The sequence below is a fragment of the Vespa crabro genome, chromosome 23 (genome assembly GCF_910589235.1).
Source record: "Vespa crabro chromosome 23, iyVesCrab1.2, whole genome shotgun sequence".
Taxonomy (NCBI): domain Eukaryota; kingdom Metazoa; phylum Arthropoda; class Insecta; order Hymenoptera; family Vespidae; genus Vespa; species Vespa crabro.
The window spans coordinates 1480123-1505000 of NC_060977.1; the positions used below are offsets into that span (position 1 = coordinate 1480123).

The 24878-nt window shown below is 29.0% G+C and overlaps 2 protein-coding genes across 10 annotated transcripts in view; both read left to right on the forward strand.

The window, feature by feature from the left end:
• Positions 1-341: 341 nt before the first annotated feature.
• Positions 342-17201, forward strand: LOC124432000 (lysine-specific demethylase lid). Of its 9 annotated transcripts, none has more exons than XM_046980463.1 (17): positions 343-1223; positions 5799-6015; positions 6113-6273; positions 6362-6569; positions 6639-6727; positions 6804-7082; positions 7150-7642; positions 7730-7857; positions 7944-8138; positions 9462-9916; positions 10102-10363; positions 10471-11727; positions 11801-11885; positions 12036-12436; positions 12694-12814; positions 12960-13102; positions 13704-15140. In XM_046980463.1, exons 1-17 carry the CDS (start codon positions 981-983, stop codon positions 13836-13838), a joined length of 4872 nt encoding a protein of 1623 aa, XP_046836419.1. In that variant the 5' UTR covers positions 343-980; the 3' UTR covers positions 13839-15140. The 9 variants fall into 9 exon arrangements, with proteins under 9 accessions (XP_046836417.1, XP_046836420.1, XP_046836418.1 ...); XM_046980465.1 differs by having other exon boundaries at positions 6672-6727; XM_046980461.1 differs by having other exon boundaries at positions 342-1223; positions 6362-6727; positions 15103-17201.
• Positions 17202-21526: 4325 nt separating this feature from the next.
• LOC124431990 (plastin-2) overlaps positions 21527-24878 on the forward strand; it is a 19301-nt gene continuing 15949 nt past the window's right edge. Inside the window, exon 1 of the mRNA XM_046980437.1 lies at positions 21527-22039. Coding sequence (XP_046836393.1) covers positions 21989-22039 — 51 coding nt within the window. The 5' untranslated portion in view covers positions 21527-21988. The remainder of the gene's footprint in view (positions 22040-24878) is intronic.

Here is a 24878-nt window from a genome sequence, read left to right on the forward strand (position 1 = left end):
CAATGCAAAACGATATAGAATTTAACGTTCAGAGTGAGCGCAATTTAATGAAATATTTTTTAACCAATAAGAAGAAACGATAAAAGAAATAATCAACGAATGATAGATTGTCATAAATATTATTGAGCCATTTGGAATCGAATAGAAACAATTTTTGATAAGGAGCCAATAAGAAAGTCAGAAAGAAAATAAAATAGAATTTGATTGGTCAGATCGAAGTAGCGACGAATCAGATCGTAGAATAAGATGGCGCAGCAGTTTGACTCCTACGCTACGGTAATGCTTAGCGTCGTGCGTTACGAAGTGGGTGGTAAGGAGGCAGGAGGGTAGCGGTGGGATCGTAGAAACACGAAGCAGGCCAGTCGCTCGTGTGCGGGACTCCGCGTCGGATGTCGAGGATAGATACGTCCATGTGTCCTTTTATCGTTTCTTCGCGTTCATTGTCAAGCATACGCGATCGTGTAATCGTAGTAAAGAGGAGGAGATGGTGCTCCTGCTAAGAATGTATACCAAAGGAACGCTTGTCTCATGTGATTTTGTTAAAACGTTTAGGAAGTAACGTGTACGCAAGCGCGCGTTGGTTTGCGACGAAAAAGAATCGGGCAGGCATAGAGAGAAAGAAAGAGAGAGAGAGAGAGAGAGAGAGAGAGAGAGAGAGAGAGAAAGAGAAAGAGAAAGAAAGAGAAAAAGAGAGAAGAATAGATAGAAGGAGAGATAGAGAGAGAGAAGAGAAAGAGCAAAAGCGAGGAATTGGCATCGGAGACACGGGCGCGTCTTTAACGTGCCTCAGGACCGATCTGACCGATCGACCGTCATCGCTTCTTTCCCCATAGTTTTTAAATATATATACACATACATACATATATATATATACATACACATATATATATATACCTCTCTCTCTCTCGCATTTAATATAGAACAACGGCAAACGACATAAGAACGATATTCTTATTAAATAAGGAAGGAAGTAAAGAGTCATGGTATCGAGATACCACGACGCTACTTCCGACTTTACTACTGAGGATCGTTTCGGTGCATATTGTTGTCATACCCAGGACATGGCCTGTGATCGTGTTGACTCGGACTTCGAGTTCTCTATACCGCCCGAAGCCCCTGTATTTGAGCCGAGTACTGAGGAGTTCCTCGACCCTCTTGGATATATCGCGAAAATAAGACCGATCGCTGAGAAATCTGGCATCTGCAAGATCAAACCTCCGCCCGTGAGTAACGTCACGTACGATATTTCTTTCTATCTCTCTCTCTCTCTCTCTATAGACACACACACACACACACACACACACACACACACACATGTATATATGTATATATATATCTTTTATTAAATATTTTTTTTTTCTTTTTCGTAAGATTCGCACGTATTCTTAAATGTCCTTTTCTTCAATGAGAGAACGAAAGCATCGCGTGTATACTACGCGCGCGTGTGTACGTACGTGTGTATGTGCATCGATCTCTCTCTCTCTCTCTCTCTCTCTCTCTCTCTCTTTTTCTTGTTTTTTTCTCTCCTCTCTTTTTTCCATTTTTTTCCTCTTGTACCTTTCCTTCCCCTCTCCCCTTCTACCCTTGTACCTTCCCGATCGCTTCACGACCTCGATTCCAATCCTAGACTTTAAGTAATTACTTAAACACGCATTGCGTGTAAAATAACAAGTTCTCTCTTGTCTCTCTCTCTCTCTCTCTCTCTATTTCTCTCTCTCTTTCTTCATGTATCATATTCATCTAACAAACCACGTAACACATTGTATATTTCTTCGTATATTGTAGTATAGAAGACATGTCCACGAGAAAAGATCGTTACAAAAAAGGGGGAAAATAGAGAGAGAGAGAGAGAGTGAGTGAGTGAGTGAGTGAGTGAGTGAGGAGCAGAAGATCGGTCGAAGATTCTTTAATATTGTGTTTTTCTTCTTTTTTCTTGTTTAAATTTAAACAATTTTTTTTTAATTTTTTCTCTACTTTTCGTCGGAAAAGAATCGAGAGAGATGAAGAGACAGAGAGAGAGAGAGAGAGAGAGAGAGAGAGAGAGAGATTTATCCATTTCCTTGTGTCGTAACGTTTGTCCGATTTTGTAATGAGATTGATTTTAACGAGTACGATGTAACGAGTTCACGTTTTTGTATACCTTTTCTTTTCTTTTCTTTTCTTTTCTTTTCTTTTCTTTCCTGTTTTTTTTTCTTTCTTCCTTTCTTTTTTTTCTCTCTCTCTCTCTCTTTTCTTCACGACGAAAACGAACAGAGACGATCGAAGAAGGAACAAGAGGAATCATCGAATCTCCATGATTTGTATCTTCGAAATGGGATTTTTTATGAATGAATTGAAAGATCGATCATGATGATGATGATGATGATGATGAGAAGGAGGAGGAGGAGGAGGGAAAATGTGGAAAATGTTAGAGGATATTTTTTCTCCCTGCTTTTTTTTTCTTCTTCATTTTTTTTTTTTCTTTTTTTTTTTTTTTTTGATAAAAGTAATCCAAAGAAGGTTAATCGGTTAAAGAGATTCGTTTAGAAATTTTGAAAAGAAAGTGAGAGTAAAAGTAAGAGTGAGAGAGTGAGAGAGAGAGAGAGAGAGAGATGAAAATAGAGATATATAGATATATTCGATAATATCGTTTTCTATCCTTTTAACGTTATAACGTTTTAATAAAGTTTATTCAATAAATAATGTAAATAAATAAAAGAGAAAGAAAGGAAGGAAGAGACGCCATGTTAAACGGTCACCTTCGGGAAAAAAAAAATGCGTTTCTTTTCGAACAAAATGATTGGCGAAAACGCACACGAGGGTATTGTTTGGTATATAAGAGACTAAAAAATAAAAAAAAAAGGAAAGAGAGAGAGAGAGAAAGAAAAAGAGGGATGGTAAGAGGAGGGAAGAGGGAAGATGCATCTTTGCTCTCTTTCTTTCTTTTTTCTCTCTCTCTCTCTCTCTTTCTTTCTTATATATACGCACTTACGCACATATAGTTGTGTCCTTTCTTCTCACCTTTCGCTCATCTTTACTCGTTGCAGCAGTCCTCTTATAGATCTTTTTCTAATATTTTTCTAATCAACGCATGCGCACGCGCTTCTGTATCCGTCTGCTCTCTCTCTCTCTCTCTCTCTCTCTCTCTCTCTCTCTCTCTCTCTCTCTCTCTCTCTCTCTCCTTCTGTCTATCTGTCTCTCTTTCTGGTACTCTTGGTGGTGTCTCTATTTTCTTTAAACGTGTGTCAATGATCGTCGAGTGAAACGAACCTCTTTCGTTTGAATATTACGCGATTGTGAAGGAAATGATTTCCACCATTTTGTTTCTACCATGCAAAAGATGAAGAGGAGGGAAAGGGGGGGGGGGAATCGTCTCTCAATGACAATCTCGCAGGTAGTTTCGATCGTTAGAGATTTGTTCGTAGACGAAAAAAAAAAAAAAAAGAAAAGGATCAAAAAGAAAAAAAAAGAGAGGAAAAAAACGCGTGTAAGAATAAAAATATAATTTTTTTTTTGTTTTTAATTCGGGTGTCATGGCGTCGATAAAAAGTCCAAGAAGAAAAGTTTTAGTCGGGAGGACTTTTTTCCTCTTTTTTTTTTTTTGTTTTTTTTTTTTTTTTTGTTGTTGTTGTTGTTTTGTTTCGTATTTGTTTTTGTTTTATTATGACTAATAACAAATCTAAGAACAGATCATAGTATACCTATATATTTGTAAAACCAAATATATCTAATCTAGTTCCTTCTTCTATGTCACATACATATATGTATATGTAAGAAACTAGAAAGAAACCTTATCGTGCATTTTCCAAATTTGATAAGATCCCTTCTTTGGTCTTGGCATGATCTTTATCTTGATTTTTTTTTTTTTGATATCCTGTTTAGGTATATATAGTATTAATATAAACCGCTTGTGCGCACGCCCGCTTGTGTGTGTGTGTGTGTGCGCGCGCGCGCGCGTAGAAATAATTCTTAATGAATTGTGATAATTATTATCAAAATAGTTTTTGCATTGAAAACATCCCTAAAAATAAATGTACATAATAGTGCATAAATAACGATGTGTACACTCATAAACATATTGGTCGCATAGTTCAAAAGGTCTGCCATATTTCTTTATTGAAATTACGTGTCACCGTTAAAAGGTAAACTTATTTGACTGATGATTAAGAAATTTAGTGAAGTATTTGTATTGAATAAGCTTTCTTATAATCGATTATACTGTCATTTCGTCCAATATTACTGTTACTTTTATCATCGTTTTTATTATTATACGAGCACCATTACTGGACTATTATTATTACTATTACTATTACTACAACTATGAATTTCATGTCGAATGCGTTAGGCATTCACGGTGGAGATGATGGTTTTCTAGAGATGGCGTTTAACAAATGCCACCATTTCGTTGGAAGTCTGCTTGAACAAGTGACGTCGTTGCAGGGCGTCGTTGCACGATATCCATCGTGTGCCCTTTAAAAGACACGTTTCGATTACGTTCGCGAATATTTTTATATAAATATTTAATAATTTCATATCAATCTTTTTGTTTATATATATATATGTATATATATATATTTTTTATGCGTCTTTGTATTAGATGCTCGTAACTTTTCTATAAGTTAAAATAATTATTATAAATTATAAATTAACAGGCACGTGTGCTATCACAAATTTGAGGTTATATTTCTTTCTTTCTTTTGTGTGCGCGTGTATGTGTATGTTTGTGTCACAATTTTATTGTACCATTTTTTACGAGTTTTAAGACAATTCCTGTTTTTTTTTTGTGCGTATAAACGAATTAATTGTTATATATATTTTTTTTGTTTCTTAAAATCGTGTAATTTCTTGTATTATTTCGTAAAAAAGTAAAAGAGAAGAAAAAAGAAAAAGAAAGAGAAGTAGTACACGAAAGTCCCGAAGCATTTCAATATATAAAAGCTTGATGGTAAAGCTTTATTGATTAATTGGTCTTCTCGCTAATTCGTTGTTGTATCATATAAGATTGATATTGTCTTATCTTACAACATTATTTGAAATTTACACGTTATAGAAAAAATATGGCTGGATAAAATTAGATTTAATTTTATGAATGTAAAGAATCCTATCGAGGAGACTTTCGTTAATTATTACTTTTACGACATACGTCGTGTACATGTGTCACAATGTCGCGATGTTATTCATTTCATGAAATTATGTTAAATATTGTTCATTTATATTTATTTTTTCCTCGTTTAGAGTTTATATTTAGTATTTTTATTTGACAAAAAAAAAAAAAAAAAAAAAAAAAGAAGAAAGAAATAGAAAAGAAAGAAAAAAAAAGAGTTACAATAACAAATATCAATTTGATTATTTATATATCGGCAATTGTTCTAATTTAGTTTTATCCGTTTCTTTGCGATAATATCTTACGCCATACACTATTACTGTGTAGAGTAGTATAACGAAGGACCAGGGACGTCTATACTGTTCACGAGAGAGGCGTTCTTTATAACCCCTGAATAAACCATAACCAACGATTTCATCGATATGAAACAGTTTTTCCTTGATCGAAATAATGAATGTCTGGAGAAATAATGCGCATCTATAGTTATTTCGGTCGAACTATAATTTGTTCGTCGAAATAATTTCTTATTATATAATATTCTTATTCTTTTAGATTTTTCATTAGATTTACATTTATAAATTTTCCCTATGTCTCTTAATGCGATCTTTTTTATTTCTGTATTACAATCGTATTACAATCTTTTATCATTACTAATGATTCAATTTTTTGTTTGTTTGTTTGTTTATTTTTTTTTTTTCTCTTTCTTTCTTTATAGAACTGGCAGCCACCATTCGCAGTTGATGTTGACAAATTCAAATTTGTCCCACGTATACAAAGATTAAATGAATTAGAAGCTAAAACTAGGATAAAACTCAATTTCTTAGATCAAATCGCTAAGTTCTGGGAATTACAAGGATCATCATTAAAAATACCTCTTGTAGAGCGTAAAGCTTTGGATTTGTATTCTTTGCACAAGATTGTCACGGACGAAGGTACAATTCTTTTCTTTTTTTTTTTTTTACATTTGGTCATATATATTACAATTTATAGAAAATCATGTTAATATTTATTATTTAATCTTTGTTATAGGAGGTGTAGAAACGGTAACGAAGGAAAGAAGATGGGCGAAAATTGCCAACAAATTAGGTTATCCCTCTGGAAGAAGCGTTGGAAGTATTTTAAAAAATCACTACGAAAGAATTTTATATCCATTTGACGTATTTAAACAAGGAAAAGCATTGATCGATATTGTAAGATTCGAATATTATATATATTTCTTCATTTATTTAATTGCACATGTATAGATCATTCATATTATTATTGTATTTTGATATATAGAAAATAGAACCAGATTCTGACGAAAAAGAGAAAAGAGATCGTGATTACAAACCTCATGGAATAATATCAAGGCAGCAAATCAAACCCCCAGCAGAGAAGTTTTCGCGTCGTTCAAAGAGATTTTCTGGCCAAGAAGAAAAGCAAGAAGTCTGCGTCAAGCAAGAAGATTGCAAAGAAGAATATGATTCCGATCAAGACTGCAAAGAAGGTATTGTTAGAAGCAAATATGTAGATAATGATAAAAGTAAAGAACTTAAGAAATTACAATTTTATGGAGCCGGTCCAAAAATGGCTGGTTTTAATACCAAAGAACCAAAGAAGTCTAACAAAACTAGAGGCGTTAAACTAACGTACGAGTTTGACCCAGTAAGTAGAGTTTTTATTTTTCAATAAATCACCATCTACGTTTAAAAGTATTTATTAAACGTATTTCTTCGTTTAGCTTGCAAAATACATTTGTCATAATTGTGGGAGAGGTGACAATGAAGAAAATATGCTTCTGTGTGATGGCTGCGATGATAGCTACCACACATTTTGTTTAATGCCACCTTTAACAGAGATACCTAAAGGAGACTGGAGGTGTCCAAAATGTGTCGCGGAAGAAGTTTCAAAACCAATGGAGGCCTTTGGTTTTGAACAAGCGCAAAGGGAGTACACCCTTCAACAATTTGGCGAAATGGCAGATCAATTCAAAAGCGACTATTTCAACATGCCAGTACACGTATGAAAAAAAATATTTAATCTTTATCTATTAGAATATATAATTAAATGTCATTTATCATTTATAGATGGTTCCGACTTCGTTAGTAGAAAAAGAATTTTGGAGAATAGTATCATCTATCGATGAAGATGTTACAGTCGAATATGGCGCGGATTTACATACCATGGATCATGGATCTGGATTTCCAACGAAAACAAGTGTTAATTTATTTACGTGTGATCAAGAATATGCCGAGTCCTGGTGGAATTTAAACAATTTACCGGTTTTACGTGGCAGTGTATTAGGTCATATCAATGCGGATATTAGTGGCATGAAAGTCCCATGGATGTACGTTGGCATGTGTTTTGCAACATTTTGTTGGCACAATGAAGATCATTGGAGTTATTCTATTAATTATTTACATTGGGGAGAACCAAAAACATGGTACGGTGTGCCTGGTTCTCAGGCAGAAAAATTTGAACACTCTATGAAATCTGCTGCACCTGAATTATTTCACAGTCAGCCTGATTTGTTACATCAATTAGTGACAATTATGAATCCAAATATTTTAACGAACGAAGGTAAATTATACGAATGATTTTATTCTTTTGATATTTTTATTAGGGTATATAAAATAAATATTACAAAATATTAATTTTATTTGATAGGAGTATCTGTGTTTAGAACTGATCAACATGCTGGTGAATTTGTTGTAACATTTCCAAGAGCATATCATGCAGGTTTCAATCAAGGTTATAATTTCGCAGAGGCAGTAAATTTTGCACCTGCAGATTGGGTGTGTTCTACTTAATATAATTTGTATTTTTTTAAGGTATATTACATTTTATAATTCATTACATTTTATTCATGTCTTTTCATTAGCTCAAAATGGGAAGAGAGTGCATCACACATTATTCAAATTTAAGGAGGTTTTGTGTATTCTCTCACGACGAATTAGTATGCAAAATGTCTTTAGATCCAGATTCATTAGATATTGGAATTGCTACGGCTACTTATCATGATATGTTACAAATGGTAGATGACGAAAAAAAATTACGAAAAAATTTGCTGGAATGGGTGAGTTTATAATATTTACGCAGTGAATCTTTAGCAATTCAATTATTCCACTTGAATGGCAGCGCGTGTATGTTGTTGTTATTATTATTATTATTATTATTATTATTATTATTATTATTATTATTATTATTATTATTATTATTATTATTATTTTAAAATTATATAAAAGAAAAAAAAACGTCTACGATTTTTTTTTCTTTTCTTTTCTTTTTTTTTTTTTTTTTTTTTGATATTGAAATGCATTCATCGTATTACGTTAAATTACGTTATCCATTCATTTTTATATGTTCATACAATTTATCATTATAATAAATTATTTCATTACATATTGATAAATATTATCAACAATAGTTTTGCCCCAGGAAAAATAATATCAATGGAATAAAATAGAATTGCATTTCATATTTGATTGTTTCATCATTCATGTAAGACTAGAAAATTCTATTTAATTCGGCTTTATAGTTTCTCTCTTTTTGTATTATTCACACATTCGAGACACAATTTTAAGTCACAGGATGGTGCAATACGGCTTGTTTTATCCAGGATTAACTGAATTTAAGCGGAACGGATAATAGTTTTACTGTATGAGAATGGCTGATGTATTCGGATCAAGTAGTATATCAGATGCCAAGAGGCATTCGGCATTCGCTCACTTATTCACGCATTTACTAACACAATCATGTATTATACGAACACACGCTGACGACAAAATTCGTGTGCGTGCGCGTTGATACTGCCACCATTCGAGATCGCAACAAAGTCTTACATTGTCCACGTTATAATTGATATTAATGTTGCTGTTAATGCTGTTAAAAAAATAATGTTTATTTTATTCAAACGCGATTTTTTCTATTAAAATAATCGTTCAATGATATTCCTTTCGATCGTAAAATATTTATTCTTCTGTTTTTATTTTCTATGACTATGATTCTTGATTATGTAACTTTCATCGGGTGAGTAGAGGTTATGTTTTCAGTGTTTTGCCACGGTACATTATACAAAGCAATTTTTATGATCTGTTATTTTTTTATAAGCCGATAAAATCTGTATATCTATGTTTAATAACATATTAGAGTTATTTAAAATCACGTGGTGACATATTTCTTTGATATTCAAGGATAAATATTATTACAGATGGATACATGTGTTTTCTTCATACGTGATTTATCTGGTTTATGTTGTATTCAATGTAAATTAGGTTTTTTCTTTTTTTCTTCCTTCTTTTTTTTATTTTTTATTTTTTATTTCCCTGAATTTATATACGCCATATGAATTTTACGAATATATGGTAATTATTTTAAAGAATTATTTTCTTTTTTATAGGGTGTAACAGAGGCTGAACGCGAAGCCTTTGAGTTATTACCAGACGATGAACGACAGTGTGAAGCCTGTAAAACAACTTGTTTTTTAAGTGCAGTTACATGTTCGTGTCACAATTCCCAATTGGTTTGTTTAAGACATTTTACGGATCTTTGTGATTGTCCACCAGAAAAACATACATTACGCTATCGTTATACGTTAGACGAATTGCCAATCATGTTACAAAAGTTAAAGTTGAAAGCAGAGTCTTTCGACTCATGGGTAACTAAAGTTAAAGAAGCCATGGATCCAAAGAATGATAAAGTTGAACTTAGTGAGTTGAAAGAACTTTTGAATGAGGCAGAAAATAAAAAGTTCCCGGATAGTGAATTATTAACAGCATTAACGACGGCCGTACAAGATGCTGAAAAATGTGCAAGCGTTGCGCAACAATTGTTAAACAACAAACAACGTACAAGGTTAGTTTTTATATTTATTAGAAGTTTTTATATTTGTTGTGTACAGTTTATAAAATGTGCTTTTTCTTTTATTTTTTATTTTATTTTTTTTTTTTTTATTTTTATTTTTTTATCCTTATTTTTTTTTTTTCCTTTTTTTTCCCCGCCCCTTTTTTTTTTCTTTTTAATTTTTCTCTTATTAAAAGGACCAGGCAATCTGTAGAGACAAAATATAAATTAACCGTGGAAGAGTTGACATTATTTTATAAAGAAATAACAAATTTATGTTGTGACTTAAAAGAATCCGATGGCGTAAAGTTTATATTGGATCAGGTATTACAATTTCAAAGTGACGCAGAGAAATTGGAGTCTAAAGAAGACGATTGTGATATTGATAAACTAGAAAAGTGTATAGAGTTTGGAGATTCCATATGTATCGAACTACCACAACTTGTACGCTTAAAACAGGTAAATAAATTTGAATCGATTATGATCTCCATTTAGAAATATAATTTTATTTATAAATTATATTTCTTTTTTTCTTCTTTATTTTATTTTTTTTTTTTTTTGTGCAGAAATTAGCACAAATGCAATGGCTTGAAGAGATAAAAACCCTTCAAGAAGATCCAAAGTCCGTAAGTCGTGAGGATTTGGTAAGATTAATAGAAAAAGGAACGACGATACCTCCGCACTTTAAAATAGAAACTACTCTAGCAGAATTACGAACGTTGATGACTGCAATCGATAAGTGGGAAGAAAAAGCAAAATTATATTTGAATGCAAGAAATAGGCCAACCATTTCGACGGTCGAAGAATTTGTCCGTGAAGCCGACGAAGTGGAAGGTTATCTTCCAAGTTTAAATACTTTGCAAGATTTATTAAGTCGTGCGAAAAATTGGTCGAACATGGTAGAGGAGATTCAAGGGAGAGAAAATTTTCCATATTACGATACGTTAGATGAAATCGTTAGAAAAGGTAGGAGTATATCATTACAATTGGATACTCTTTCGATGTTAGAATCTACCCTTTCTCAAGCAAAAACTTGGAAAGAAAGAACAGTAAGGACATTCCTAAGGAAAAATTCACATTATACGCTGATGGAGGCATTGTCACCGCGCATCGGTGTTGGTGTATTAGCTATGAAAACAAAAAGAAATAGAGGGGATGAATCTGTCGGTGCTGTGTTCGTTTGTGATACAAAACTCGATGATTCGAATGACTCTGCTACCGTTGTAGCCGCGTTCAAATTGGCAGAACAACGTGAGATGGATGCAATGAGAAGTTTAAGGGAAAGAAATTTATTAAAAACCGAAATGGATGATTCTAGATATTGTGTGTGTCGTAGACCAAGATTTGGACTTATGCTTCAGTGTGAGCTTTGCAAAGATTGGTTCCATTCGAATTGTGTCCCATTACCTAAGACAACGTATAAAGGGAAAGTACCTATGTCAAGGGAGGTGAAATTTTTATGTCCATGTTGTTTACGTTCAAGAAGGCCTCGCTTGGAAACAATTTTAGCACTTTTAGTTAGCCTACAAAAGATCTCAATACGTTTACCCGAAGGTGAGGCATTGCAATGTCTAACAGAACGGGCAATGAACTGGCAGGATCGTGCAAGACAAGCTTTGGCAACGGAAGAAATTTCCTCGGCGTTGGCGACGTTATCGGCACTTTCGCAAAAATTAGTCGAAGCTGCTGCCAGAGAAAAAACGGAAAAGATTATTAGTAGTGAATTAAAGAAAGCAGCTAATAATCCTGAATTACATCAAAGAGTACAAGCTATCGCACCTCTTAGCGGTGTTCATTCGGATGATAGTGTACTTAGCACGGCAGTAAGTATATAATCGTAATTTTTTTTTTTTTTTTTTTTTTTTTCACATTTTTAATGTACGAATAACTTTTTAGGATGACGATGACGATGTCGTTACGATCGATGACGATGAACCGACGTGTAGTACCTTCAATAGTAATGAGCATGCCTATTCTTACAGTAAGTTTTTCTCCTTTTATTTTTTTTCTCCCTTCTCTTTTTTTTTCTTTTTTTTTTTCTTTTTTTTTTTTTTTTATTATGAAGTTTACAGAAGATGTATATTTTGTAAATTGTTTTTTTTTTTTTTATGATTTGTATCAACAATTTTAGTTTCAAAACTCCAACGTAAATCTCAATCAAGTGATTCCTCAGAAACAGCGGTAATCCTGTCGCATAGTGCGAGGCAACATCTAGAAGAATTAATGATGGAAGGTGATTTGCTAGAAGTTGCATTAGACGAGACGCAACATATTTGGCGTATTTTAAGTCATACGAATAGTCCGAGTACTATTAGAAAATATGCGGCCCTTGAAGAAATTCAAACTAATTGCAATCAAGAGGCTAAGGATGCTAAGAAACGTGGTAGGAAAAGAAAATCCGAAGAACTTGAATTATTGAAGAAACTTGGAAAGCAAAAAATCGATGACAAAAGTTTAGTCAAACGTAAGGGATTGGTAAAAGAGAAAAAATCGGCTAGTTCACCGGTACCAATAAAACGTGGCCCACGAAAGGTATTTAAAGCGTAAAAGTATTATATATATGTATATATCTCGAATTAAAGCTTCAATTTTTTGTTTTGTTTGAAAGTGTTAACGTTGAAACGTATTGATTGTTTGAATTTTTTTCTTTCTTTCTTTTTTTTTTTTGTGGACATATGCTGAACGAAGTTTCAATTCGAGAGGATAATAATTGAAAGATAGCGTTTTATATGTAATTACGATTTTGTGAACATCGGCTAGCTCGATTTCAGTTTTAATTTTAATTTCAGATGAAACGAAAAGAGGGAGAGGAAGGTCCAAAGAAAAGAGGAGGTAATAGAAAGAAAACTAAGCAAGATACTTCGGACGAGGAAGAAGATTGTGCCGCGGTTAATTGTTTACATCCCAGCGGTAAGGATAATAACGAATGAATTATAAATTTGTTAAAGATGGTATATTAAAAAATGTTGTAACAACTTTTTTTTTCTTTTTTTTTCTTTTCTTTTTTTTTTTTTTTTTTTTATTTTTTATTAATGCCAATGAAAAAAAAATATAGGTAGAGAAGTTGATTGGGTCCAATGCGATGGAGGATGCGAAGGTTGGTTTCATATGCATTGCGTTGGTCTTGATAGAACAGAAATCGCAGAAGAGGACGATTACATTTGTAGTAATTGTAAAGAGACAGACCAAAATGTAACGGTAAGTTGATTATAAAAGAGAATGAAAATTTTTTACAAATTTGTGGTTTAGTAAACCTCACTTTGCTTTTTCGCAGCTTAATTTTCATTAATGTTTCTACTCTCAAAAGTGTGTTTTATTTTATTTTACTATTTTTTTTTTTTTTTTATTTGTTTTTTTTCTCTTTTTTTATTGATTGATTGAATGATCGATTGACTGATTGATAGATTGATGTTGATTGATTGATTGATTGATTGATTGATTGATTGATTGATTGAATGATCGAATGATTTATTTATTTAATTATTTATATAAAGATTGAAATGGCATATAAAAATAAAGGCATTTAAGTAAATAACGTGTACACATATTTCTCTGGGCTTTTGTATCAAATCACATCAGTTTATATATATATATATCTTTCTTTTTTTCTTTTTCTTTACTTTTCTCTATACTTTTTCTTTTCTTTTCTTTTCTATTCTTTCCCTTTCTTTTTTATTATTTTTTGTCTCTCTCTCTTTATAGATTATAGTCAGTTGATCGAGATTTAATCATGGCTCTAGAGCGAATCGTTCGTTTTTTCTGTTTCTTTTTTTATATGTGCGTCACAAACACATTGTAGTCAAGAGGGCCAGATCCACTGGCTGAATCTTTAGGATTGGATGCACTTCTTTCCCTTTCTCAATCTCAGGCATACCATGGGACGGATACCGAAGCTAATATCCACGAAACTTCGTCGTTCGTCAAGACCTACTAGCGTGTTTTCAATCATTAACAAAGCTCAAGAGAACCACACGATGATTTATTATTATTATTATTAATTATTATTATTCTTATTATTATCATTATTACTATTATTATTATTATTATTATTATTATTATTATTATTATTATTATTATTATTATTATTACTATTATTATTATTACTATTATTATTATTATTATTATTATTATTATTATTGTATCAATCGACTATCAAATGGTGTCCTTTATGATTATAATATGTCGACACACATACACACACTTACACACATGCACACACACGTACATACAGACAGGTTGCTGTACATCGTCTGGATATAAGCTGCGAGTGGTGAAATTTGAGGCAAAATCATAATTGCACACTAGTCGCATTATATATATATATATATATATGTATATATATATATATATATATATGTATGTATATATATATATATATATATATATGTATATATTACACCGACACTGTGATTATTTTATTAATTAGTTTTTTTTTCTTTTTTTTCCTACTTTTATCAAATGTAAATCAGGGTCGAGCTTTTATTTTTAATTTTTAATTTCTAATTTTTTTTTCCTCTTAAATATCAAGTATTCATAGTAGGTTATTATTATTATTGTTATTATTATTATTATTATTATTATTATTATTATTATTATTATTAATATTATTAATATTATTATTATTATTAATATTATTAGTCGATCGTGTTGTTTAAGATTTTGATGGTTATATTTTGTTAATTTTGTGTGGTTTTTTTTTTGTTTTGTTTCTTTTCGCTTTTTTTTGTACATATATACAGCGAATAGTACGTTTTGGATAAAAATTAAGAAGACGTTTCCTTTTAGTGTTTCTAATATTATAGAAAATGAAAATTATAGTTTTTTTTTTTCTTTTTCTAAGTATAATTTATATGTATATGTATATATATATGTATATATATATGTATATGTATATGTATATGTATATGTATATATATGCCATAAAGATACAAGTTGCCCATAAGAGACAATATATATGTATGTATATTTGAAAAAATTTGTTTTCTAACATCGTAGCCATTTTAGACGAAATGAATAATTGATGATAGTAGTTACAAAAAACAAGTTCTTTTTTTTGTTTCTTTTTTGTTTTTTTTGTTTCTTTTTTGTTTTTTTTTTGTTTTTTTTTGTTTTAATTAAAAAAAAAAAAATCAAAAAACCATATATATTATTGTATAATTTTTATATTTAGTAATATTTGTTTTGTATTGTTCATGCAGTATCGAGCAGGAATCTATGTCGATATAGAAATTGGAAAGAAAAGAAAAAGAAAAATTACAAGTTGGTTGTGTAGTCGGTCACGTAAACGCAGTGGATGAACCGGGATGATGATAATAATAATGCATTTTTCGTTATATCACAACGAAATATATAAATACCTTTCGAGACTTTATAACTCGTTAGTGTGAATAATTATTGATAAAACAACTTGTGTCTTCTGCTTGTCTCATGAACTCTCTCCCTCGCTACTAATGCAGACGGTAAAAACAAAACAGAACACAACAGAACAAACAGAAAAAAAAATATATATAGGACGATATATTTAATGGAAAGGAGGAGATGGAGGTGGAGAAAGAGGAGGAAGAGGAGCAGGAGGACGAGGAAGCACAGCAGCAACAACAACAACAACAACATCAACATCCACATCAACAACGATTCTAAAAAAAACCGGAGCAACGTTTATTACCGATGATTTACCGAAGTACAATCCGTAGTGTTCCTTGATGACTATCTTGTAAAAACAAAAAAAAAAAAAAAGAAAAAAAGAACAGTGAAGTTAAAGAAACAAACAAAAAATACTTGGACGGTTGAAAAGTGCGATGAACTATTAGGAAATTATATATAAGTAAAAATAGTGAATGTTTTTTTTCCATCTAAGAATTCATTCAAATGAAATATGTAATTTGGAAACATTGACAACAACAATAACAGCAGCAACAACAATATTAATAATAATAACAACAACAACACTTTTCTCTAATTAATGGAAAAAATTCCGTCGAATTTTATATCGGCTTTTAGAATGATATAGGGTGCACAAAAATTATGTCTAATTTTTTTTTGCACCTGATTATATTGTACATACATAGACTAAGAGACAGAGAGAGAGAGAGAGAGAGCGAGAAAGAGAGAGAGGGAGATAGAATGTATGTTTATCCTGTGTGTGTAAGAGAGTGAGAGAGAACGAGAAAAAGAATGTAAGAAAGATTTGTGTGTGATCTATTAAGATAAAATTATACATATATACGTGTATAAATCATATATATATTATATATAAATATATATATATATATATATATATATATATATATATATATATATATATATATATATATATAAATAATTATGTATGTTAGGTTGATGATAATTAATATTATTCTTAGAATATAAGGGTACACATATATCCAGTTTGTATAAAAGAGACAAGGATTTACATGCCACATTGAAGACAAGCATGTCATCTTTACTCTGCCTTCTCTACGAAATAGCTATTAACAGAGATAACATTGTTTCGTATTATCCCCTGATCCTACATCTCCCCACAACCCCAAGGCCGCTTTTTATTTTCTTTTTTTTTTTTTTTTAAATCTTTTATTTCTCACGAATTTTTCAATCTATATAACTACGTCTTATTTATTTTTCTTAGATACTTAATTACTTAATTATTATTATTATTATTATTATTATTATATATATATTAATTAATTAATTAATTAATTATTATTATTATTATTATTATTATTATTATTATTATTATTAAATACGTTTTTTTTTTATTTTCCATAAAAATAAATAATAATTTTTTAAATATCTGAGACACGAATTTAAACTTTTTAGCTTTAATCTTTTGATGTATGTAAATTTCTGTTTTGAATAAATGAATTATTGGAGGATACTTATCTTCCCTCCCCTTTTTTTTTTTCTTTTCTTTTTCATTTAATTGTCTTAATATAAAATTTATTTACGCTAACGAAGAATGTTATATGTAATTTTAAAACGTAAATCATCAAAGTGTCTCTCTTTTTTTTTTTCGTAATCATTTTCTTAGTCTAGTTACATTCACAAGCGGAATGCAGAGTTTACAATGTATAAATAAAAGAAAGAAAGAAAAATAAAACAAAAAAATAAAAATTATATATATATATATATATATATATATATATATATATATAAAATAAATCTAGAGAAATAATTTTACCTTAGATATAAGAACTCGCGTATCGCGTTTGATGCAAGTCGATGCATAAAACTTTGTACAATGACATAATTGTTAAGAAAAAAAAAAAGGAATACTATTAAAAAGAAGTATCAACAATTACTACTACTACTACTACTACTACTATTACTACTATTACTACTATTACTATTATTACTATTAGTGCTAGTATCACTATTACTATTACTATTACAACTGACAATGATGGAAGAAAATAGAAAAATAGATTAGAACTTTCAGTTTCAACATGGACTCTATTTTCAAGAGTGTCATTTATTATTATTATTATTATTATTATTATTATTATTATTATTATTATTATTATTATTATTATTATTATTATTATTATTATTATTATTATTATATTATTATTATTATTATTATTATTATTATTATTATTATATTATTATTGTTAGTTAATTAGTATAGCGGCGCTAAGCACAGTGTGTTTTAAATATTTACGTATGAAGCATAAGTAAATCGTTGACGACGTTGTCCGATTGATATATATAAAAAAAAAAAAGGAAAAAAAAAATTAAATAAATAAATAAATAAAAATAAAATAAATGTAATTTATGTTCGATACAATTTTTCAATGAAATATATAAAAAATGAAGAATGAGAATGCGTATGAGAATGAGAATGAGAGTGAGAATGAGAAAGAGAGAAAGACAGAGATAGATATAGAAATTCGTTCGTCGTCTACGATCAACGTATGCAACGAATCATTTAAAACAGGCTGTGAAATAATAAATAAAAATAAATAAAATAAAAAAAGAAAAAAAAAAGTAGAAGAAGAAAAAGAAGACTCGACGAAACATTTGCGTACATATATATTTTTGTACATATACGAGATCTAGCTTAAACGATGATCAATAGATCATTAAATGATCTAATAGATCAATATAGATCTATTTGAATTACTGTGAAAAAGAAAAGTTGGATTTAAATCAGTGGATTTCTAATGATAATGATCTATCGACGTGAATGAAATTGTCGAAACTTTTTTTTTTTTTACATCTCTAGATCACATCCTCTGATCTATGAAAAGTTCCAGATTTTAATACACGTTAAGTATTATATGTACTACATATATAAATCCTAATTCTTCCCCTAATATAGTTCCCCTAATATAGTTCTTTATATATATATATATATATATGAAGAACTATATTAAAGTATGATATATAAAGTAGTATACGGATATATATAAAGCGACGTTCCTTCCTCATAAAAAAAGAAAAAAGAAAAAAAAAAGAAAAAAAAAGAGAAGAAAACAAATTTCATTTGAAAGATTTTACTATGTCGTCGAATGACAAAAAATTTTTTTTTAAATCATTGATTAACTATTACAAAAACAATTTTTATTCCAACTCAGAAGGTTTAGACGATTAGCCGATATTATTAAGTAGGTTCATTTATTATTATTATTATTTTTTTTTTGTTTTGTTTTTTGTTTTTTTTCTAAATAATAGTGACTTATCGTTCGTTTCTTATAACATTCTTATCATCAGTGAAATTTTTTCCAATTGAAAATCGTTATTATATAGTATTATTAGTATTACTTTCATTGATGTATTAGACCAAAACCTCGTATATAATCTTATCTCGTCCTTTTTCTTTTTCTCTCTCTCTCTCTCTCTCTCTTTTATCGACTTATTCATAACTAATAGTAATTAATATTAATAATTATTATATATATACATATATAATATTACAATTATATAATAACAATTAATACTAATTATTATTAAGGTTTTTTTCTGTTTTTTCATTTAGATAGTGTTAATGCTCGCTATTATTATTATTATTATTATTATTATTATTATTATTATTATTATTATTATTATTATTATTATTATTATTATTATTATTATTGCTATTATTATTATTATTGCTATTATTATTATTATTATTATTATTATTATTATTATTATTATTATTATTATTATTATTATTTTATTAGTATTACGCTTAATGATGCATTCGTTTACTGAATAGTAATTATCGACTGAACAATTGTCATAGAATTTATTTTTTATTTGTCCTGTTTATACTATATACTCTCTAATGCACGTTCTGATAATTTATCATAATAACTTTTCAATCGTATTTTTGTATCGATTCTGTTTAACAATAGAAAAGAAATAAATAAAATTAAATAAAATTTATTTGAATAACTAAACTTTTGCTATATAATATATATATATACATGGTCAAGTAAAAAGTTGTTTTATTTATTTATTTAATTATTTATTAAAATAGTTTTAATAATCGAGTAATGAATAGAGAAAGAGAGATATATACTTTTTTTTTAATTTCCCTTTAAGTTTTCAATCATAGATATATATGACATTGAGAAGATTCTAGCAAAGATATGATTTTTTCCCCGCTTACAAAGCATGAAATAATCGTAGACGTTATCATCGCATACATAAGTACATATTTATGAGACGATGAATAATCGTAAATTAATTATTAGATGCTGCGCTAAAAGATTTATTTGTAAGGAATTATATTGCATTGGTTTTTTTTTTTATAACAAAAAAAAGAAGAAAAAGTATGACAAACTTATACATAAACTTATACATATATATATATATATATATATATATATATACATATATATAAAAAACTATATTAAAGTATATACGTACATGTGTGTATATAATCAAATTATATGCATTTTTATTATTATCATATTTCCTTATCGAAATATTGCTATAATGAATATAAGATAAATGTTGAAATATTATTTAAAAAAAGAAAAAGAGAGAAAGAGAAAGAGAGTAAGAAAATTCTTATTATTAATAATCGTTTTATTATGAATATCGTATTATTGTTTTTTATTTATTATTAATCGTTCATTTCAATCATAAGTGTAAATGGTAATTTAAAGAAAAAAGAAAGAAGTGTAATACTTCTCTTATACTACATAGAAAGAAAATGTTTGAATGTAGTATACATATATATATATATATATAAATATATATATATATATATATATATATATATATATATATAAATCATTTTTTATTTTACGATGTAAATCAAATGACGCATATCAGTATGGAAACAAATAGGAACTAAATCACATGACTGAGTCACCTTTGGATATTTCTGATCTACGTATTTATGTACATATGTATATATGTATATTTGTTAGTAAGACACTTGTCGTGTTGTTGCTTCGTAATAGAAAAATGAATCATCCTTGTGGGATTTCATTTGAAGAAAGATCATCCAATCACGCGATGACTCTCAGTCATCTTTTTTACAATATAATTTACATATATATATATATATATATATATATATATATATGCTTATGAGATATTCATATATATATATTTGTATATATATATATATAACTAATTGATTCACGCATTTCTTTGTTACATCGATCGATCGATCGATCATTTTCTCATTGTGTACGAATCTTTTGTTTAATAATTATCTAAAAAGTCCTGATTCAGAATTAAAAAAAAAAAAAAAAAAAAAAAAAGAAAGAAAGAATGAGATTAGAAGTTCTTTTTCAATCAAAGCTTTCCATTTTGTAGAAGTCGATCACCCACTTCAAGACGGATTTTTAACAAATGACTTCGCTCGGTTCTGAGTCAAAGAAACAATTTGTGACGTAATAATGCGCGAGAATGACGCTTTAAAGATATTTCTTTTGAAAGAAATGAAAGACGTTCCTTCCTTTCTACTCGACAATTCTAACACTTTTTTCACTTCACATCAAACGACGAGATATACATATATATATATATATATATATATATATATAATCGTAGAAATTTTATGAATACGAATTTCAAATTGAAATTGTTTAAATTTGATAGGGGATTTGAATTAAATATTATATAAAATGTATCTTTTTCAATTTCAAATCCCACAAGATATATATGTATATATGTAAATATATAAACGTAAAATTTCGTTTGGAATACGAATTTGAATTCGATATTATCGAAGTGTATTGAAAAAAAAAAAAAAAAAGAAAAAAGAAAGAAAAGAAAAGAGAAAAAAAAGAAAAAGAAATAGGAAGGAAAAGATCAGTGGGATTATTCAGGTATTGCCAGAAAACACGTTGGTTAGTTTCCGGTTAGGAGATAGTAAAAAAATGTGAGAAGTGTGAGAAGACAAAAGGAGAGGAGAGAGAGAGAGAGAGAGAGAGAGAGAAGAAGGGAGAGGGGAAAAACGTCAGACACGAGTTGGGATAACATTTTTGTGACGGTTATTCGATATATGTGAAACGTCGTAATTTGGCCCTAGGGATTTGTCGAATAAATGTGTCAACGGTTGCCTGGTCTTAACCGTACTAAACCAAAAATTGTAGGATGACGAGCTTCGGAAGTATTCGTTAAATTTCGTTTATGTTCGGTTCGGATGGCGCGCGCTGCGGTGTCCCGGCCATCGCGGTAACGGCATTCAGTCTTCGTCGCGACTCCGTTTCGTTTGGACATTAGCTCGAAGGACGCAGTGAATATTTCGGTATACATATACATATATATATATATATATACATATATATATATGTATACGTATATACGTATAGTAATAATATCGTGTGTTTCCTCCTCAAACGTCCGTTAGTTAGATCTTGTTATAGAAATATAATTGCGTCGTGGAATTTCGTCGTGCCATTGTTAAATATTAGAGGCACGACGAATAAGAAGATATAAAAAAAAAAAAATAAAAAAAAAAAAAAGAAGAAAAAAAATAGGCAAAAGAAAGGAGAAGGTGAGAGAGAAAGAAAAAAAAAGAGAGAGAGAGAGAGAGAGAAAGAGGGAGCATATATCGAGCTAATAGAGAGAAGAGAAAGGAAAGGCGGAAGGATTATATATATATACATATATATATATATATATATATATTCGGGCAACATGGCCACCGCGATCGACGACCGACAGGAACTCCTCGAACAATTTCAAGCTGTAAGTCCTTTATCAATCTTTATCGTTTGATGTGTTTCTTTTCTTTCATTTTCTTTTTTTTTTCTTTCTTTTTTCTTTCTTTTTTCTTTCTTTTTTCTTTCTTTTTCTTTTTACGTTTAAATGATCGTTCTTCTTTTCTTTTATTTTTTTTTCCTCTGTTTTCACAATCGATGTTCCAAATGAATACGATCGTTTACGATAGAACGGATAAGTGGTCTACGGTTTTCTGTTAGTCATTGTTACATTGATACAAACTGTATGGTTTAGAACGGCGTGGCTCGGCGGTGGTTTATCGATCGCCGGTTTTATCAGCGTGCTCCTGTGAAAACCCACCCTCGTGGAATAACCACGTTTGTGAGTGTCACACCCGTTCCCTATTCGTCACATTACATTATTTTCTTTACTTTTCTTTTTTATTTATTTATTTTTTTTTTATTTTTTTTTATTTATTTTTTTTTTTTTTTCATTATCTTCTTTTTTCTTTCTTTCTCTTTTTGAGTTCCTACGTACGTTCGAAATATTTTTCAAATGCTCTTTATTATATGTTTCACACTTGTCGTTCGTTCTTCTTCTTTCTTTTTTTACTTTTTTTTTCTTTTTTTCTATCGACACTGTCACGTGACTATATTAATTTTATATTCAAATTTAAAAACGTAATTTAAAAACGATCATATATATATATATGTGTGTGTGTGTGTGTGTGTGTGTGCGTGTACATCTTTTATATGATAATAAGAATAATATATAATAATAATAGTAATAATAATATTTCTGTGTTACATAAATTATATATAGATATTATATGATTATTGTTATAATTGATTTTATTAGATATATAATAACGAACTTTTGGTTCGTTTTTATTTCGATAAAATAAAAAAAAAAAGAAAAAAAAAAAAAGAAAAAAGAAAGAAAAAGAAAAAAGAAAAATTTCGACTAGTCCTATATGAATGCATTAACGACGAATACGATGCATCAAATTTTTCGAATGAAGGACGATACGTAATTTTACACTGTAAAATGGTCGTTGCATACGTTTGCAGTTAAGAATATGTCGTTAAAGCGATATTATATATAAAGTGCCTTTTCGTCGGATCATATCTTATATTCGTATCCTTGGAATTGCCGATATAGAAAACGAACGAACGAACGAACGAATGCACAAGTTTAACATTTCCTTTCAATATGCGTTTTATGCATATGACGCTTACTTGACTCTCGTAGTGGAATTACGTAGTCGAAATACGAACGAATATTACTTCGAGTCGAATGCTCTAATAATTCGATATCCATCGATTATCGATTTTTATTCCATCAAATTTAATTTCTAAGTATATATATATATAAAAATAAAAAAACTTTTTTTTCTTTTCTTAATAAATGTTTTATAACATTGGAAAGTAGGTTTGATTAATATTAATTACAATTACAATTAGTGGATATTTGAATTATATATTTAGGTATTTCATTAATAATGTTAGTATCACATAACCTGTACAATCAATTTAAACATTATTAATAAGATATTTAATAAGTAAAATTAATATAGAATTATTATATTATTATATATATATTTCTTTTTTTTTCATTTACTTTAACATACATACTAGATTCATCACATTATTAATAATAAGTAATTTTAATAAGTTAAAGTAGTAGTATTAGTGTTGTTTAATAACATTTTTTATATCGATCAATTAAATATATTTTTTTATAAACGATCCGATATTAATTAATAAAAAATATACAATACGAAAATATCATCACCAATGACAAAATGCAAGAAATTAATTAACTCTCACAATATTATTTTTTAAATATTCTTTTAGCAAATTTTATTATCTCTTTCGATTAAAGATAAAGGAAAAAAAAAACAAAAAGAAAATATAAAATGATAATGCATGAATCACATATTTTTATATTAAATTTTAATATAAACAGAAACAGCGATTGTTTGTTATTTCGAATATAAAATATGTATATACATATATACATATGTATAATATGCCTTATGTTTATCCACGTGCATGAAGCATGTATGACGTCACGTTTAAAGATCCTTCATTATTATAATCTTTATTTTTTTTTCAACGTCGATGTACCGTTAACGTCGTTATATTTTTTTTGTTTCTTTTTTTACTCGAGATCATCGATCGAGAATATTTAATCGATCGATCGATTATTCGTTGGCTCTCTCTCTCTCTCTCTCTCTCTCTTTCTTTCTTTATTTATAAAACACGTTCACTAGGATATATAATGCTATCGTTTTAATTAAAGCTTGTATTGGCGGTTTAGAACTAAAGTACTTCATATGTTCGATGCATGTGGTCTTTTATCGACTAAAGTGTTTTTATTGTTTTATATATGTATATTCGATAAGTGGGAGGGAACATGCATGCATGCATGTGTGTGTGTATCCGTGTGTGCGCGCGCGCTTCGATTTCCATGCTCGATCAATTTCAAATGCCTTTCTTTTACATTTGTTTGAATTACGAACGAGTATATAACTATACGTACGATTCTATTTATTATTATGTTAGTATATGCTTAATAATAATATAATTAGATATTAGTATTAATTAACTAAAGTATTGTATTACAATTATATCATATTACAATACATATATATATATACACACACACACATATATATATATATATATATATATATACGATATAATTATATTATACTATATTAAATTTTAATATAAAATTATTAATGATATAAGTAAAATTACACGATGGTATTATAATTATATATTTGATATTAATATTAGTAAAATATTAAATAAGTATGTTATTGTTACAAACTGTGTGTTTAACTTATATAATCTAAGTT

Bases quoted from the DNA above. Each gene is read 5' to 3' on its own strand.
- LOC124432000 (XM_046980460.1), top strand. From the start codon at position 981: ATGGTATCGAGATACCACGACGCTACTTCCGACTTTACTACTGAGGAT. The intron at 10,364-10,470 runs GTAAATAAATTT...TTTTTTGTGCAG, and splicing joins AACTTGTACGCTTAAAACAG to AAATTAGCACAAATGCAATG. The intron at 11,886-12,035 runs GTAAGTTTTTCT...CAACAATTTTAG, and splicing joins TGAGCATGCCTATTCTTACA to TTTCAAAACTCCAACGTAAA.